This window comes from Alternaria arborescens (assembly GCF_004154835.1).
Source record: "Alternaria arborescens strain FERA 675 chromosome Unknown contig_50, whole genome shotgun sequence".
NCBI classification, from domain to species: domain Eukaryota; kingdom Fungi; phylum Ascomycota; class Dothideomycetes; order Pleosporales; family Pleosporaceae; genus Alternaria; species Alternaria arborescens.
Window position 1 is genome coordinate 21942 of NW_021167905.1, and position 18023 is coordinate 39964.

General features: G+C 49.2%; 7 protein-coding genes across 7 annotated transcripts; 5 read left to right on the forward strand and 2 right to left on the reverse strand.

Annotated features, from left to right (window-relative positions):
- Nucleotides 1-462: 462 nt before the first annotated feature.
- AA0111_g11432 (hypothetical protein) lies at nt 463-1182 on the forward strand (the record flags this gene model as incomplete). Its single annotated transcript, XM_028645297.1, has 1 exon — nt 463-1182. The coding sequence occupies one exon, from the start codon at nt 463-465 to the stop codon at nt 1180-1182; it is 720 nt and encodes a 239-aa protein (XP_028500975.1).
- Nucleotides 1183-1857: 675 nt separating this feature from the next.
- Nucleotides 1858-5618, forward strand: AA0111_g11433 (hypothetical protein; the record flags this gene model as incomplete). Its single annotated transcript, XM_028645298.1, has 2 exons — nt 1858-3322; nt 3529-5618. 2 exons carry the CDS (start codon nt 1858-1860, stop codon nt 5616-5618), a joined length of 3555 nt encoding a protein of 1184 aa, XP_028500976.1.
- Nucleotides 5619-5800: 182 nt separating this feature from the next.
- AA0111_g11434 (hypothetical protein) lies at nt 5801-6817 on the reverse strand (the record flags this gene model as incomplete). The annotated part of the gene is made up of 3 exons (XM_028645299.1): nt 5801-6306; nt 6357-6702; nt 6749-6817. 3 exons carry the CDS (start codon nt 6815-6817, stop codon nt 5801-5803), a joined length of 921 nt encoding a protein of 306 aa, XP_028500977.1.
- Nucleotides 6818-7296: 479 nt separating this feature from the next.
- On the forward strand, nt 7297-8739 carry AA0111_g11435 (hypothetical protein; the record flags this gene model as incomplete). The annotated part of the gene is made up of 1 exon (XM_028645300.1): nt 7297-8739. The coding sequence occupies one exon, from the start codon at nt 7297-7299 to the stop codon at nt 8737-8739; it is 1443 nt and encodes a 480-aa protein (XP_028500978.1).
- Nucleotides 8740-9488: 749 nt separating this feature from the next.
- AA0111_g11436 (hypothetical protein) lies at nt 9489-10637 on the reverse strand (the record flags this gene model as incomplete). The annotated part of the gene is made up of 1 exon (XM_028645301.1): nt 9489-10637. The coding sequence occupies one exon, from the start codon at nt 10635-10637 to the stop codon at nt 9489-9491; it is 1149 nt and encodes a 382-aa protein (XP_028500979.1).
- A 741-nt stretch (nt 10638-11378) lies between these two features.
- AA0111_g11437 (hypothetical protein) lies at nt 11379-13342 on the forward strand (the record flags this gene model as incomplete). Its single annotated transcript, XM_028645302.1, has 2 exons — nt 11379-12331; nt 12391-13342. 2 exons carry the CDS (start codon nt 11379-11381, stop codon nt 13340-13342), a joined length of 1905 nt encoding a protein of 634 aa, XP_028500980.1.
- A 949-nt stretch (nt 13343-14291) lies between these two features.
- Nucleotides 14292-17169, forward strand: AA0111_g11438 (hypothetical protein; the record flags this gene model as incomplete). Its single annotated transcript, XM_028645303.1, has 3 exons — nt 14292-15201; nt 15260-15444; nt 15496-17169. The coding sequence occupies 3 exons, from the start codon at nt 14292-14294 to the stop codon at nt 17167-17169; spliced, it is 2769 nt and encodes a 922-aa protein (XP_028500971.1).
- Between the last annotated feature and the right edge of the window lie 854 nt (nt 17170-18023).

Below are 18023 nucleotides of genomic sequence, written 5' to 3' on the forward strand. Positions count from 1 at the left end.
GGGTCTGCAAGATCTCTGTATTGTGATAGCCGAGGGTGGTGTCTGCACACGTCTTACACACCAGAATTGCTCTCACTTACATTTTAAGTTTAATCTGAAGAAAGCAATCATCCAAAGCATCCTGTGTCGATGGCAAGTATGGTTCATTATAAATCCGGGTCGAGCAGCGGCAAGGCCTCAGTCGAACTTGTCATCAGCCGACTGAAAGCGCATGCAGCGTATCTCACTTTCCACATGGCAATCTGCTCATGCCCATATTACGCAGTGAGGGAAAGATCGATATTTGGGTAACATCCAATGTTCTTCGACGACGAACCTTTTGCTCCTTGTCAACTCTCAAACGCTTCCTAATACCACCTCATTATCCCAAAGCTACCTACCAGACGTCTTAGATTTACTTATCATTATTCTATTGAGCCTTCCAATCAACACAACTCAAAGGATACTGCTCGAAGAAAGAAGATGTTTAGCATCGCAATTCTTTCGCTCGCCACTCTTTTCTCTCAGCATGCTTCCGGTGCACCATACCCGCAACCAAATTCAACGTTCCTGGAAAACCATACAATCTGTAACTCGACCGCTCATCTTTGTGAAGGCGAACTCACTGCCGCAAACCCTCCTCCCTCTAACTCGACCGAATATGTATGCCACGAAGTTTACCCAGCCGATCTCACTGTCCTCAACGCGCGCTATCCCGACTACGATATCGACCACCTACATCAAGCCAAGCAATTCTTCATGCTACGCCGCCAACTCAAGGATGCCGGTGAGATCGCTACGCGAGTACAGTTTCAGGGCCTACCCGACAGCACATCGAATTACACCTGCCGCCTAGAATTCGTACTCCCACGCTTCGAGCTCCAAAAGATCTCCGGTCCAAACCCAAGCTTCAACGTATACCAAGTCGCACGAGAAGCTGGTGCGATCGCCACATGGAATACATATGAAGAAGAGAAAGATGCCTTGTTATTCGGTACGGTCAATGGTCAAAGCCAAGCGCTAGAGAGAACAAGGAGTGTCGGCGGCGTCGCCGCCATCAATGCGACAGCATGCAATCAGACATTGTCATTCCAGATGGCCATGATGTATGACAGTCCGTCTGCGCCGAATTACTGGGAATTTTCCAATGTTGGGCCTCCTGCATTCCCGGTGCAGGGCTTCAGAATCGTATACGGATGCTGAGTGGGACGGATCGTTAGTGGATATAGCGACGAGATAGCACTAGCCATCCAGTGAACCAACCTTCATGTCATTAGCGCTTTGATGCAACAGTTCCGCTCTTATGGACTTTGTTGTGGCTACTATGTGATCAGTTGTGTCCACCTGTCTCTTACCATACCGCACATTGTGCATCACATGTTAGTCTCCCAAGGTTCTGAGCAATCTTGCATACTGGATGAACACAATATCGAATGACGAACACTTGACGAGGAGAAGCAAATGAATGTTGGAAAGAAAGATGCTCAGCTCTTTCTTCTCTACAAGGGTCTAAATGTACAGGCACAGTTGGAAACATACGTGCTTGCGCATATCACATATCATCGTGTCTTGCCATGTTCGGAAAAGCATTTACTATGAATGACGTCATTACGGGTTGACGATTACCCGAGTTTTAGCCTCGCAAGGTCTACCCATCTAAGCCTTCGCAACCGCGTGTAAATCCTTCTCATGCGCATCGCCCACCACTAAGATGACCTTGGAATCGTTGATGGCCAGTATAGGCAGGTGTGCTTATACGATGCTTGGGGCTATTCGTATCCAACGGCATCAGCCTCTCTTTGACAATATAGGTGGTACTGGTGTCGTGCTTGCTCGGGACGAAACCTCAAGTGCAGCCTGTCTTGTCTCGTTCAAACCATGACCACACAAACTCCACTAGAGAATGACCAGTTTGTTCCAGAGTCCGTCGTGCAGCATTCCATGCTTCAGCAAGCACACGCTGCGGCCGCCGCTGCAAGCCAGACTGAAACTGCAGGACCAACGAGACAAGAGGTTCTTTTACAGCAGACCGACCTCCTCACTGCCGATGTGAGCGATGATGAAGTTCCACCACCTCCGTACGGCGACATCTATGGCGAAATTCGGAATGAAAAAGATGGTTTAGGCACCAGCGCATCTGTGACCGACGACGGTCGTGTCAATATCCGCATCAATCAGCTCAACCGTCGTTTATCCCAGGTCTTTACTCCTGCTTTACGTGACCACCTCAAAAGTGTCCAAGACAGCAGTCCGGCTCCTCCCACATATATACCGCCCTCATTAGGAGGCGAGGAAGGGGCTCCTCCACCCCCGCCCTTGAACGTTGTTATTCAGGTCGTCGGCTCGCGCGGAGACGTGCAACCCTTCGTCGCGCTGGGGAAGGTCTTGAAAGAGACCTACGGCCATCGTGTACGTTTAGCGACTCACCCAAATTTCAAGGAGTTTGTCCAAGAGAATGGCCTGGAGTTCTTCAGTATTGGCGGGGATCCTTCCCAGCTAATGGCATTCATGGTCAAGAATCCTGGATTGATGCCTGGTTTTCGTAGTCTAGCAAGCGGAGATGTTGGTCGGCGAAGAAGAGATGTTGCCGAATACATTCAAGGCTGCTGGCGATCGTGTTACGAAACAGGTGACGGCATCACCAACGACAACGCTTCAGATCAATCCGTGAACGACCCTGGTCCAGAAGCCGCATCAAGATCTTTCCCCTTTGTTGCAGATTGTATCATTGCGAATCCGCCGAGCTTTGCACATGTTCATTGCGCAGAGAAATTGGGGATACCGCTTCATATCATGTTCACTATGCCATACTCTCCCACCCAGGCGTTCCCTCATCCTTTGACCAACATCCAGTCTTCCAATGCAGATCCTCAACTTACGAATTATATAAGTTATGTCATGATTGAAGCCCTCACGTGGCAGGGCTTGGGCGACATCATTAACCGATTCAGAGCCAAATGTCTCGGTTTAGATCCCGTAAGTATGATCTGGGCTCCTGGAATGCTTCAACGTCTCAAAATCCCTCACACGTACTGCTGGTCTCCAGCACTGATTTCGAAACCAAAAGACTGGGGTCCGCACATTTCCATCTCCGGGTTCTATTTCCTCAATCTAGCCTCCGGCTACACCCCTGCTTCTGATCTCCAGGCTTTTCTTGACGCTGGACCACCTCCTATCTACATAGGATTTGGGAGCATCGTTCTAGACGATCCAAACGCCATGACAGAACTCATTTTTGAAGCAGCAAAGAAGATTGCGGGTGGTCAGCGCGTCCTACTTTCCAAAGGGTGGGGAGGTATGGGTGCAGACGAGCTTCATGTACCTGAAAACGTCTTCATGTTAGGTAATGTGCCGCATGATTGGCTTTTCAAACAAGTGGCTTGTGTAGTTCACCATGGTGGCGCAGGGACCACAGCGGCAGGTAAGTTGTAGCTGTACAACCTGGATGTGATACATACACTGACTTCGTATCTCCACATCTGCAGGTATTGCAGCTGGCAAGTCAATCATCTACGTTCAACATGTTGGTTAAATATTGACTTAACGCAGGTCGGCCAACGTTGGTCATTCCTTTCTTCGGGGACCAACCTTTCTGGGGCGCTATGATTGCACGAGCTGGTGCTGGCCCTGATCCGATCCCATACAAGCAACTCACGTCAGACAACCTAGCAGACGCTATCAATTTCTGCTTGAAGGCCGAAAGCCTGAGTCGCGCTGAAGAGCTGGCAAGCAAGATTGCAGCGGAGCGAGGCAGCGATATGGGTGCTCAGTCATTTCATCAGTATCTCGAAGTTGACCGACTGCGCTGCACACTTGCACCATCCCGGGTAGCTTCGTGGCGCCTCAAACGCACGCAACTCAAGCTGAGCGCTTTTGCTGCCTGCACTTTAGCAAACGCAAATCTCCTGGATTTTCACGACTTGAAACTCTTTAGACCACAGGAGTACTGCACAGATGAAGGGCCCTGGGATCCCGTATCTGGATTCTTCACAGCCACTTGTAGGGCATTTGGCAGCATGTCTATGGGAGTAGCTGATCTCCCTTCGGAGACGTTCAAAGCCGTACAAGCTCCTTTCAAGTACAACCGATCACAATCTCAGGTATCAGTACAGACTGTCGCAAAGAGAAGCGAGACATCGCTTTTAGGGGAGAGTTCAGCTGCGTCAGCTATGCAGAAACCTCTTACTCGCGCTCATACTGTTCCCAATCCCCCTAGTACAGCACCTCGCACTCCAAGTATAGGATCAAGCTCCATGTCGGTATGCAAAGATCGCGATATGATGCGCCCTACTGGCCTGCGTACAAGTAGAGGTTTTGGGCGCATTGTCAAGGAGGGTATACAATCGCCTATGAATATGTCAGTGGGTATCACTAGGGGCTTTCACAATGCCCCCAAGCTCTGGGGCGACGACACTGTACGCCCTCAAGAAAAGGTCAGCGATCTCAAGTCAGGCATGAAAGCGGTAGGAAGAGAGTTTGGGTTTGGCTGGTATGACGGCGTTACTGGTCTAGTTACCCAACCCTGGAAAGGTGCTCAAAAGGAAGGTACCAGCGGCTTTTTCAAGGGAATTGGCAAAGGCATTGGAGGTTTTATTACCAAACCAGGTGCTGCCCTCTTTGGCATCCCTAGTCATATGATGAAGGGAGTGCACAAGGAGGTACAAAAGCTATTTGGTAACAACGTGCAAACCTACGTTGTCACATCTAGGACAGCTCAAGGATATCAAGAGTGGTTACAGAGCTCCGATGCAGAAAAAGAAGACGTTATCAACCGCTGGAAGATGATCCAGAAGTATTTGAAGAAGAAGCACAGCGCGGACGAGATGGTACAAGACATATTGGATGCACAGCGGAAAGGAAAGACGGATGATGGTGAGACCTACCGGGATTCTGTAGCTGCTACATGTTCAGCTCAATCCACAGATAGTCTTGTCCAAACTGTCGGAAACGATATGCTTACCACAAGAAACTCGCAGTACCCGTTACATACCACTGATAGCAACGAATTGCTAGGAGCGGCTGATATCAGTGGCACTGTCCGCCGATCCTTCCAAGAAACGTCACGTGGAAATCCGGAAGATCGTTCCAGTATGAATGCGACGCAAGACAGCATATCTCCACTTGAATCCGAACGACAAGGAGATATGGATCATGAAGCAGATCAGGATTTACTCAAGGCAATGGCGTCTAGCGAAGCTGAAGCCCAACGACACGCAAGAGAAGCTTGGGAATATGAGGAACAGCTGAAGCAGGTTATGGCCCAAAGTTTGAAGGAGCATGGACGGATGGGTAACGAAAGTAACCAGGAGGAACTCAACAATGAGCGGACAAGAGGGATGACACAACAAACAGCAAGGAAGGCGGTACCTATAACTAATGGGTCATCGAGTGCCCAACCACCTCCTTCATATGACCACGGCCACCTTGCGGGTACTACGCAGGACGAGTTTCAGGCACAACACCTAGGGGAGAAAACAGCGCAAGAGAAAACGGAAGAAGAGATTGTAATGGAGTATGTTAAGAAGCAGAGTCTTTTGGAAGCTCATCATCAAAACAAAGGCAAAGGCCGCGCCACAGCAACAGAGGACGACGAGGAAGAGTTGCAAAAAGCGTTAAGCTTGAGCATTCAAGAACGTTAATGATACGTGAACTGTGGTTGGGGATAATCTTCAGCCATGCTGTCAGTCCTGTTCACTTTGTATGACAAGATCAAATTTGGTATAGAGTGTGATGCGAATACATTGCTCTTGGTCTTCATATCTTTCGTATACTATATATACAATACTGATACATGCCCTTTTTCCTACATTCTATTCGTGGACTACGCCTTTGCAGTCTCAGTCGCCATCATACGGCTTGGCGCTTTGACAACGTTAGCTTCGTCTCCTGGGCTGCCTTTGAAAGTCCATGTCCCATTCGCCACTTCATCGTCTGTAGCGTTATCCAGCCTCTTCAGCTCTTTCCTCATGTATCCTACAATTTGCGCTAGCTTCTCGAAGTCGACATCTTCCTTTGCGCCAAGCAGGTTTCTCCAGACAGCCGCGGCAAGCATAGCGTCACCCTTCATCAAACCCTCATCGTACGACAGGAGCACGGCACGCCATTGTGAGAACATGTCCTTTAGATGCTTCTGACGCAGCGAATTGGCGTTGAACTTGTGCCATATCACAAGACGGTCCTCGGCGGCGTAGAAGGCCTGGTTGGTGAGGTGCTGGATCCACACAGGCGCATGTGACTGGGGGAACATGCGGAAACGGACTTGCAGCATGTACATGTGGATGAAGGTGATTTGGGCCCAATTCGAGAAAGTCGGCTTAAGTCCGAGGGCTGTGCAAGTTGTTAGCGAATGCCTGCCTGTCGTCATTTCTAGCACCTACTGTCGTACCACCAGCCCTCGCCCTCGCCCAGGTGCACACCATTCTCGTCAACTGGTATCTCACCGCGCTTCAACAGCGCCTGGGGTATTTTGTATTCACCCGGCTTCGTGCATTCCTTGATGAGGTCTCGTGTTGCGCCATATGCGACGTAGGTTTCGGTCATCAACGGTGCCTTTTCGCGCAGCCTCTGAGCGAGTCCAGTCACACCGGACGCAACAGCGGGATGCGGCTTCTTGATTGCCTCGGGTCTGACGTCGGCCGAAAGATGTTGCGACGCATAGTATGAGGTAGGCGAAGTGGTAGAAATTGTTCGTCGCGCTTGGCGGAGAGATGCTCTATGGGTCCGCTACGACAATTAATATCCGCTTTGGTCATGGGTGGTGGCTATGTACCTGTAGCAGCGAAGACGAAGACCTCAATAGGGCCTTGGAGCAGGCTGTGCATGTGTAGGTGGACGACATTGCTGGGGATGTTTGTTCGAGCGGGCGTCCGTAGTAGATAATCAAAAAGTCGCGAGTCGCGCCCTCCATCGATGACGGCACGACCCCGGCCACCAACACCACCAATGAGCATCACCACAAAGCGCCTCCCCAGCGGGGGAAACCACCAACAACACCAGGACGGGCTCATGTTCGGAAATTTGAATGACATGTTTTCCCGCATCCTTCAAAATCATTGTGGCGGAGCTACCAGCCTTGATCCAAACGTCTTTAGGCCTTCAGGGCGTCCAGTACCATCAACCCCGTATACCAAGCTGGAACTTCGGCTACTGCATGTGACCCCAGAAGCTTGGTATGGCTAGTTCCGAGGAGAAGGGGCGGCAGCGAAGCGATGTCGCCGTCGATGCATGATCCCTTTCGCAGCCTTATATACAATGCAAGCCTTTCTTCCAGATTGATCATCTCCAGGCTCCCATTACCGAGTTCAACGTCACCTGATCATGGCATTGTCGGCCTCTGCGACTGGCTCTCGAGCTAATCGCCGGGACAACTCCGTGTACATCGATGTGCTCAATCCGCCAGTCTTCTACACAAGTGGAGATCGCGTCCAAGGCAGGCTACTCGTGGAGCCCGCATCGCGACCTCATCGCATAAGCATAAGCTTAAAGGGCTTCTCTGTACTTGTGGATGACAACGCCAGGAGTTTCCGAGTCGACCTTTGCCGAAGTTCCCAATACCTCTACACATCCACAGGCGATGACTTCCAGCGTCTCACCAGAAACGCGACAGACCCCACCAAAGTTGAACTGCCTTTTTCCTTCGACGTTCCGCAGCATGCGACTCTACATCCGCCAGCCGAGAGACTCTGGGTGCATCCAACGGATTCTTACAACCACCCCCGATTCCAGCATTCCCCAGGATTCCCACTGCCACCAAGTCTTAGCGGCCCCACCCCCACAAGTCCACAAGTCTTGTACCACTTGGAAGCTTACATGGAGTCCGATGTACCGAAAAGAGAGCCTTTGAAGATTCGACAAGAAATCAAGTACATGCCACCAGCCCCAGACTTTCATCCGGCGCTCCTCCAACCGGATCTAAACTTTGGGAACAAATTGCCCAAGCACTGTAGCCGCCAAAAGTTGATCCGTTCACGCAAACTGTACCCTAATTACAGCGAAAAACACAGCAAACTCGGAAGGTTCAAGGACAAACTTGTCGACAATGAAATGCTCTTCGGTCTTCAAAGCTTTGCGGAGATACCCTACGCTCAATTCAATCTATTCGCCACTCCTGCTAGCGTTCTGGTCACTGGTTTTATGGTTCCAGTCATTGTGACAGTGCAGCATCTGAAACGTTCAGAATCGCTTCCCTACCCTCCCGATCTATTTCTCAGGCGCTTGAAAGTTCAGCTGAACGCGATGACAAACATATTCGTGCCTGGTGAACAGTTCGGGCGACACGCCACCAGGGCGGTCAATACCTCAGACAAGAAGAGCATCGTCCTCTGCGACGAGAAATTCGAGAAAGAACATGAACTTCCGCTATACGATGGACTCAATCTTCTGGACGTAGCAAATATCGAGATCCCAAAAGAAAGTACCCCAAGCTTCACGAGCTATGGCATAAACTTAGAATACGAGCTGCAGATTGAAATTTCAGGAAGATGTGCGGATCGTGAGTGGACAGGCATCGCTTGCACCCAGCCTGTACAAGTCGTCACAAGCTGGAAGAAGACGCCTAATCAAGCCATCGACCCTTTTGAAGCAGGTCCTGAGCCAGAGTACCAGGAGCTAGATCCCATGGCGCAACGTTACGAGGTAGATACAACCCGGTTACCAACGGAATTAGGGGTAGATGCTCCAGCATACGAGCTTGACTCAAGACACATGGCGCCACGTATGGCAGACACCGTACCACCACCTGAATACACTCTATCGCATTGAACTTCATCACCTCAGCCCTCATCAGAACTGCACAGTCAGTCTCAGCCCTTTGTCGTTTCGCTATTGAAGAACAAAGGTCTGTCATCCTTCCATCGAGCATGCCCGGGCTGCAGTCATGTGTATGACTGGGGACATTGCAAACCACTACACTGGCGTCCTGGAGCTCCCTTCGGTGCGAGAGAAAACGTTACAGGTTATTCGTCTTGTAAGCGTACACCCAACATCACAATAACGATCATAGTCACAACATGTTCCATGACGCCTACCGTGCAAGATCAGCTTTCTGGGCCTAGTCCTGTGGGGTATCAAGTTTTTCTAGGTAATTGGTTCAGTTGATCAAAGACCAGCCTACGTCCTTGACTTCTTCGACACACATCGAGACTCTCATAGAACTCAACGGCTTGGACATATTTCGAGGTCTTGACTATATCGAGAAACAATAGGAGACAAAGATTGTGTTTATGCGTTCTTCGAAGACCATCAGTGATGAAAGAAAGCAATTCTACATGAGCATGTCAAGGTGCTGAATTGGAAGGAGGGATTGACCTCAATACGCGTGATGAAGTGACTGCAGCAGGTTGACCGCTTTATGTTCTGAACGCGGCGCGGACGATTGTGTAGTGAGAACAGGGCGATTTTCACTTCGAACATGTAGGTTGCAAGTGTTTTGTTTTGGAATCCTAATATATATGCTATGTGCTACAAGCAGTGTGCAATATATGTCTAATCAGTGTATGGCTTTGGTAACCTCACTTCTCCCCTCTCGCCTTGTTTCTCTCCCTACGCCTCTCCCTCTCTGCCTTTCTAGCCTGGTTCAGGCTAGGTGTAAGACCCTCCTCGTCAATCTTAGCCTTTTCCAGACTCTTCTCATCGATCTCGTCCAACAGGAAGCGTCCCATCATGCCATTCCTCCACTTCTGTATCATCCACAGCGATGTCGCTTCTGTGTCAATGACACCACCCTTACCCAGCCTACCAGTCTTCTTCGCGATTTCAGACAGAAGCTGGATGATATCGTTGGTAGGCGGTGCGTATTCAGAATAGAGCGTAGGCGATTGGAGGTTGAGGTGGTAGAGTAGGTAATCTGCAAGCATGACTGGTGCAATGATTGTATCTTTCACGGAGCCGCAAAGTGCCAACTTCATCATAGCTTCCGCGTTGGGAACGTATGGGATGAAGACACCGGGTGTATCAAGAAGATATACACCTCCTCCAACACCTTGAAGCTTCTTCTTCGCCCCACCGTCCGCTGCTTCCATGTCGTCTTCGCTCGGTATGATCTTCACACCGCTGCTACTGACTTTACGCGTTACGCCAGGCTGAGCGCCGGTAGCTGCAACCTTGCCTTTGCCGATTCCTTGCGCGCGCAATGCATTGAGCAGCGTGGACTTACCCACGTTGGGCATCCCCACTACCATGACGCGGTGTCCGACCAATTTCCACCTCTTCCGCGCATGCTCCCTCAGGATATCCAAAAGCTTGATGACACTCTTCCGACCACTGGTCTCCCCCTCTGCATCTTTGCCGTTCCTCACAAACATGGTCGTTGTAGGATGATGCCATTTCGCGATGACATCCTCATTTCGATTGTCTCGTGACCCACCACCCAGATCTCTCTTCGTATAGACTACCACTCGTTCTTTTCCTTCGAGTGCATCTTCGAACAAGGGGTTGCGCGAGGTAAGCGGCACACGGTAGTCGCGGCATTCGATTACGAGGTCGATCGAGGACAGAAGCGATTTCATCTTCTGCAGGCCGGACTTGTGGTGGCCCAGGAAGTAGGACCTGGGCAGTGACGGGATTTGCGGGAAGGCATGGCGGGGGATGAATGACATCGGGTACATTGGCGTTGATGGAGAAGCAGATATGGTTGAAGTGAAGAATGGAATTATTTCCATTGCGAGTCAAGCGACGACCGCACCTTGGCGAGCATGACTAGCGTAATTACAAGTCTCCAGGTTCAACGCTTGCCTACGACTCTTTCAACACCATTGCCCTTTCATCTTAGCGTCTCGCATCCAACGTCGTCTTATCCGGATGCTTTCTGGTAACTGAAACCATCGTCTTACTCTCCTATTCTGGATGAAGCCGAGCTTACTGCAGACTGCCGTGCGTCCTAGGTCTCGACAGCGCCAACCTCGTAGCCAGGAGCATTCACATGACACATGGGCCACAAAAGAAGCCAAGTGAACCAAGCCTCCTTTTCAAGTGAATCACGAGATACGCTCATTGAGTCCTTAACCATGGTAGCGTGGTACGTGTATGCAGTCAGCGTCGCTTCGCTCTCCGCGGAATACCCGCGGAATCTTGGCATGTCCCTCAAGACAAGTTCCTAAAGACCCAAGTAATTCATAACCATCTACTGGAGAAGCCTGTCAATCCTTCTATTGTTGCAATTATATCGTGGTTCTCTATCGATCACATCCATCTGTCGGATTACTATGCCGGCTTCTGGCAAACGAGAGCAATTCAGTCGCAAGGGACAATACTCATGTAACTTCTGCCGTTCGCGCAAGCTTCGTTGCGATCGGCCACTACCATGCACAAGTTGCAGGTCTAGAGGCAAGGTATGCACGTTCGATCCTACTCCCGCGGCGCTCAACACCCAAGACCCTCATACACCAGCTTCAGTCGGGGTTATGTCCAGATATCAGCCATTAGAGCGGACTGTGAAGACATATTCGCCTGTACCAGAGGAATCTGAACTTCTTCATGAGATACGTGTGCTTCAAACTCGTGCGAATGAGTTAGAGAAGCATATCGTGAGGAGCACTGTCCCAGTCCAACATCTAGGCCACAGTGACAGCGAGACCTTCTTGTCACAGTCCAGTCTCAACCTTGCGGAAGAATACCCCAAAACGATCGGACAGTCCGAGATCCACAGGGTAAAAAACATCGTCGACCATCTCGAGTCTGTCTCAATGGGGCAAAGCTCTCTCGAATCCTTCTTTACAGATGAGTTGGACTTCAGAATTGGAAAACTTCGATCGATACCACAAGCACCCGCTTTCACGAAACAAAATGGAAGGCTAGTGCCGTGTATATGGCTGCCACTACGGGAAGAGGTCATGAAGCTGCTCGATTACTACGTCACAGAGCTCAACTACATTCAGCACGTCACGCATTATCCCTCGCTAACAGCTACATTTAACGAAGTGTACGACCAGATTGAGAGTCGTGAATTTGTTCAGTCTGGCAAGGTTGTTCTTCTGCTTGGTATCATCGCTCATACGACGCATGTTTGGACCGCGCCGAAGAACTTGGAAAGCGAGCTCCCCTTGTTTCTATCTTCGTCGCAAGCCCGTTCTCAAACATCCGTTTGGATCAAAGCCACATATACAGCACTAAATGCTAGCCAAGAAGGCAATGCGCTAGTGTTAGAGACCATACAAGGCATCGCCATCTTGTCATACGTTATCTGCAACATGGAGGGTGTTTCGTTACGATATCGGTGCTTGATATCGACCGGTTTATTACTTGGCCGTGAACTGGGTCTACATCGAACCGACCATGAATCCAATATTACTACGGCAGGAACGCTCAAAGCTGAGATTGGTCGTCGTGTTTGGTGGTATCTGACTTCTACAGATTGGTATGTTTATTTGGATATAGTCAAAAGTCACGCGTTTACAGAATGCTAAAATTTTACAGGTTACTTGCAGCAAGATATGGTGGGTCTGGCGAAAACGTATACCAGTCTAACCCGCTGCATATGAACGTGAACAAGCCGCTGAACATCAACGACGTTGACTTATCTACCGACGAGGCCCAGCAATCTCGGCCATTATCACAACAGACAGATATGTCGTACTTCCTTCAGCGCATCCGTCTATCAGAAATCTCACGTAGCATTGTCGATCAAATCAACTCCGACCCATCCAATCGCCGCGCTAACATTATGACAATGGATGGCCAGCTCGTCGAAATGATGAACGAAGTTCCTGCATTTTTGCTGCTGAACAGTTACCAGGACACCATCGGCTGTACAAACTTGAACCACTCGTTCGTTCAAGCCTATTTCCTCAACACTCTTCTCCACACCCAACGCTGCAAACTTCATCTAGCAACTCTCACGTGCACGTCCAACATGGATCCAACGTACACGTCCTCTCATGCCGCATGTCTCCAATCAGCGCGCCAGTTACTTCATATCGAGACAACACTTCTACGTTCTCAAAATCCCTTCGCGCGCCGTCCCCAGCGACCTCCAGCCGGTCTGTACAGTATCTTCGTTGCCACTATCACTCTACTTATGGATGTTTGTCTCAACAAGCCAAGTGAAATACCAGCCATGCTTCAAGCAGGTGACCTAGTGGAAGGCCTACAGATGATAGCAGATGCAAGGGAAGATTCACTGGCAGCAGCGAAACTATACGAGTCACTCATGCAGATCATAGGGAGATATGCAGATGCTCAACACCCAGCAGAGCACAACTTAAGTGCGACAGACATTCACGCTACTGCAGGGACTCTCTCGGGTTTACCGTCGGATGTTTTGCGAGAACAGCAGTCATATTCTTCGCAGATCAACGACGCAATACATCTCGACCTGGTCGAATGGGATGATCTGTTCTCCAGCGTTTCTTCATCCCCCTTCTTTTGAGTTGGGACAGAGAACATTACGTCAAAAGGCGCTGCAAGGACTGAGCATTTTTACCATGTGAGGCCCTGCAGCTCTGTTCTGGAATTTTTCAAATCTCGTCAGATATCATCAAATGCTGTGCTCAACCTTCAGTATCAATATCGTCTTCTTAAGCGCCACATTATATCAGCTACCACACATATCTGGGAATCGGGTAACCGGCCTGACCCCACCTGCGACCAGTCCTAGCACGTGTAATGCCGTACAGGAAAACTAAAACCCTTCATGTACAAGACGCAAGCCTTGGAGACCAAATAATTGACATTACATAATGTCAACCTCATCCTCTAGCCAAGGCTCTTCTTCAAACCCCTACGTGTGGTCATATAAAGACATGCGGTATTGACGACCAAGAAGGACAGGTTTGACTACAGGGCATTTGCTCGCTGTACCTTTACTTTGCTCATCAAAGTAGAACTTGGTTTCGTCTATATCGATAGTCACTGTTTGGTCATACTAAGCTCATTAAGGAATTGATTACAGCTGACGAGCTGGACTACTCGCGAAGCAATTGACACGATTGATTCATATAATAACCTCATCACTCACCTTTCCCGCAAGAACATTCGTTTTCGATATACTGCTACATATTGGATTTTACCACCATGGTTTCCTCTCACCTGCTGCGGGGTAGCCGCAATAAACATAGATGTGTCCCTCATCCTACAGATCTTAAGACTCTCTCACTCTATTTACAACAGCCCCCACGTGGCTTCCCGCTATGACTTGGATGGCTATATAAGTAACCCCTCACCTGCTCCTCCTAACTCGTTTTCTCTCCATCAACTTCTCCACTCCATTGCAACTTCTTGGCTACCATATACCGATCTACCGATGCATTGAGCGAGCCTCAACTTGAACAACGCTATACACGTTAATTCTCTCTCTATACCACTTGGAGAACATAATAATGGACCCAATACTCACCCTCAAAGAGTTTCCGGCATATCTTCAAGGGCAACGGACTCTACCACGATATGACGCCAAGCAAGAGAAGAAGCCGGATGATCCCTGGTGGAGACTCGATAGAGCCAGCGTCGATGAGTTGATGAAAGAACTTGCGCGACTCGTCACTCAACAATTGAAAGGCTCTCCAGACAATGACAAAGAGCTTCAGCATTTATTACGTACGACTACCGACCTCTCCCACGTCGTGCTGAGCCCTGCAATCAAAGTTGCTTTGATTGGAGCCCAAGGTGCAGGAAAGAGTCTTACGATCAATGCTCTATTCGACTGTGACGGTCTTTCGCTCACCGGTGCGGAGGGGGCTGCTTGTACCAGTTCGATAACGCGTTACGTTCAGTACCCTAAGAGCGCAACTGGTCAAGATCAGTTCTTTGCAGAGATCAAGTTCTTCACTAGAGAAGAACGAGAAGCATTACTCAAAGAGCACGCTCGGTCGTACTACGTATACCACAACGTCGACGACGATGATGATGATGAGGACGTCCCACGTACGAAGACTGTTGGACAGGATGAAATGGACCGCAGTCTGAACGACACCGCAGAAGATATCTTCACAACATTGTTCGGGTCGTACGACGAATTTCTTGAGAATTGGAATGTACCTGATTACAGATCAGGAGAGTTCATCAACCTCTGTCAGCTCAAATGTGACGAAGCCCTAAAGAAAGAGCAAGTTGACTCTCAGGGTATCGCGACTAAGATGGCAGATACTCAGAAGGAACTGTTGGAAAAATTACGACCATTCTTAACTAGCGTCAAAGGTCAGAGATGTTTATGGCCACTCGTGGACCACATCGCAATCAGATTCCATCATGAACTACTCCAAGGAGGGATAGAGATCGTCGATCTCCCAGGTATGCTATCTCACTCACCGGAGAGCTATCTCCGAAGTTTCAGCTAACCATTCGTCAGGCTGGGGTGACATCAATCTTTCTAGAGTCCGGCATGCGGAGAAGATCAAAGACACTGTTGATGTTGAAATCATCCTCGCAGATACCATACGTATCGCCTCCGACGACAAAGTCATCAACAGTACACGTGCAGCTGTCGCTCATCATGGACCTTCAAAAGTCAAAGTTGTCGCTACAAAGGTCGATGTAGGCTGCCGCAAACTTTCTAAGGGTTGTGTCTTTACTGATCTCTTTTAGTCTCTTTCCAAGAACCAGTTGTCTCAATGCGCAGGCGGCGAATTCGACATCATCAACCAGTTGCTGCAGGAAGTTGAAGAGCAAGAGGCTGGCCTGGACGATGATGACGAAGACGAGGATGTCAATTCGAAGGAGCGCAGGACTTTGGGCCAATATCGGATTTATCTGGAACGTATCCGAAAGCAGAAAAAGATACTGCAACGTGCAGATATCATCAACGCAGAGCTCACGGCGAAGCTCAAGGGCAGAACCACCAAGGACATGCCGCAGATATTTCACACCTCTGCCTCTGAGTACATGGACTGGATACGTAAACCTAAACTGGCGTTTTCGAATCAGCCATCGCTATCTCCTGATATGACTGGTATTCCCGCCATTCGCGAATATCTCTTTTCTTTACCAGCGCAACAGAACTTGAGAGATTATGAACGCCACATCAACACAACGATTCCAGCATTCATCGAGAAAGTAAAGAGAACGGTTTCAGAACGAGAGCGTGATGGAGATTTCCGGACCATAGCTGATGATATCGACGCGGTTCGCAGGGGATACATGACCCGGCTTCTCTCAGAAGCGAAAAAAGGGTTTCAAGGATGTTTTGACGAGAGCATTCAAAGAATCGAAAAGGACATACCGAATTTCAAAGAGCAGCTTGAAGAAAAGATGACCACCGAATGGTTCATCCTCAGATCGGCGGCCTTCACTCGCATTCTTAGGTACCGGGGCATTGTGTTGAAAGGCGCGTCTAAAGCCAAAGGCCTTGAGAACGGATGCCACTGGAACAAGGAACTGGCAGACTTACTTGCACCTGGTTTCAACAAGTGGTACAACGCGCATACGGGGTGTATGAGAAACATGAAACCAGCCCTGGGTGGGAGCTTAGATCAGCTTCATCACAAGATCACGAACATGATCCACGACTCCGGCGCAAACATGGTCACAATTGAGAAGGCAAGGAAGAGATGGGCTCCATTACGCAACAAGCTCCAAGCCAAACTCATTGTGATGATGGAAGAGGTTAGCAAGCTTGAGAAGTTGATGTTTGAGTCGGCAACCATGGAGTTTGGTCAAGAGAGAAACCTCATCTCTTACATGACCGATGACCTTTACACCGAAGTTTTCGAAGCGGTACCTGAGGAAAAGCCGCCCCTACCAGCAAAATCAGGAAAGAAGAAGCCGGCAAAGCGATACGTGATGCCTAAGCTCAAGTTTCAAAAGAAACGCATGGAAGACTTATTCCTGAACCCAGATACCCACTTCGTTGACCAGGTCTTCCGGCGCTTTCGGGCTGAATTTAACGATGCAGTTCGTACGCTCCTGGACAAGCACTTCGTTGGCATTGACAAGATGCTCGAAAACTTGAGCACAAGCCTTCGAGCAGAAGCTCCGATAGACTATCGCATCACCGAGGAAGGGAAGGCTATCCGTGCTGATTTGGCAGAGCAAATTCTCAGTTTTGAAGAGAAGGCAATGGAATTACGGAACAAGCTACCACAAACGGTGAAGTCCGAAGATGATACAGCACTTATACCTCCAAACAATCCAGAGATATCAGAGGGAGATGACAACGATAATCTGGCGATCTTCTACGATAAGATGACGAAGTCAAAGCACAGGGTTACTCCTGACCCTGCTGCTCGGCGACCTAAGCGTATCAAGACGGAACCTTGGTAAGATTATCTCAATAACGCGGCCTCATATATAGAGGTTCAGCTTACGCCTTGAGGAGATCCGAATTTTCCGGCACTACCTTACAGGACCCAACCGAAGTTCAAATTCACGTGGCGACTGGAGAATGCCCATACACTCCAGTCTTCTGAACTTCGCCATCTGCGCTTCTTTAGATAAAAGCGGTATTTTGCTGTATCATGGCTCTCTCCCTCTGGATCGAATTGGCGATGGTAGTATGGAATTATAGGATGCCTCAACCGAGTTTTGCAACTTCTGCGCTGCTTCGAGTGTTATTGATTCCTTTTGCGGGTTTACTGGTTGTCAATTCCTGGGCGACATCATCTACTGACTCAGCACTTCTGATCATCGGATCAGAAGTAGGAGCTGTTGCGGAGATCGAGTGCAGCCTGTCCAAAAGTTTTCCAATATCGTGCGTTTTCTCATATAGTTATTTATAGATCTATCAATGACATTTCGAAGCATCCTAACACCACTCCATCGAGTCGCTGACGGTATCTGACATATTTACACTCACCTTTCTAGTTCTTGCTTATCTTAAAAATCATCTTGTCCACGGAGATTCTGGTTCCTAATGTAACTTGGTGCGAACAATCGAGATATAGAGGAAGCGGCCAAATTCTAGGACGACAACAGATCGCCTATGGCTTTGAAAACAGGAAATAAGGTAAATGCTTCTAGAAGAAATGTCTTCGTTCGGAAACAAGACCAAGACATAGGACTAGGCGGTGACCCTGTCCCAATATTCGACCTCTGTGGGCATAGACGTGGCCAGTCATAGCGTGAAGCTCATTCTGTCCGAACTACACACAATACCAAGAGGTCGCCACAAATGTATT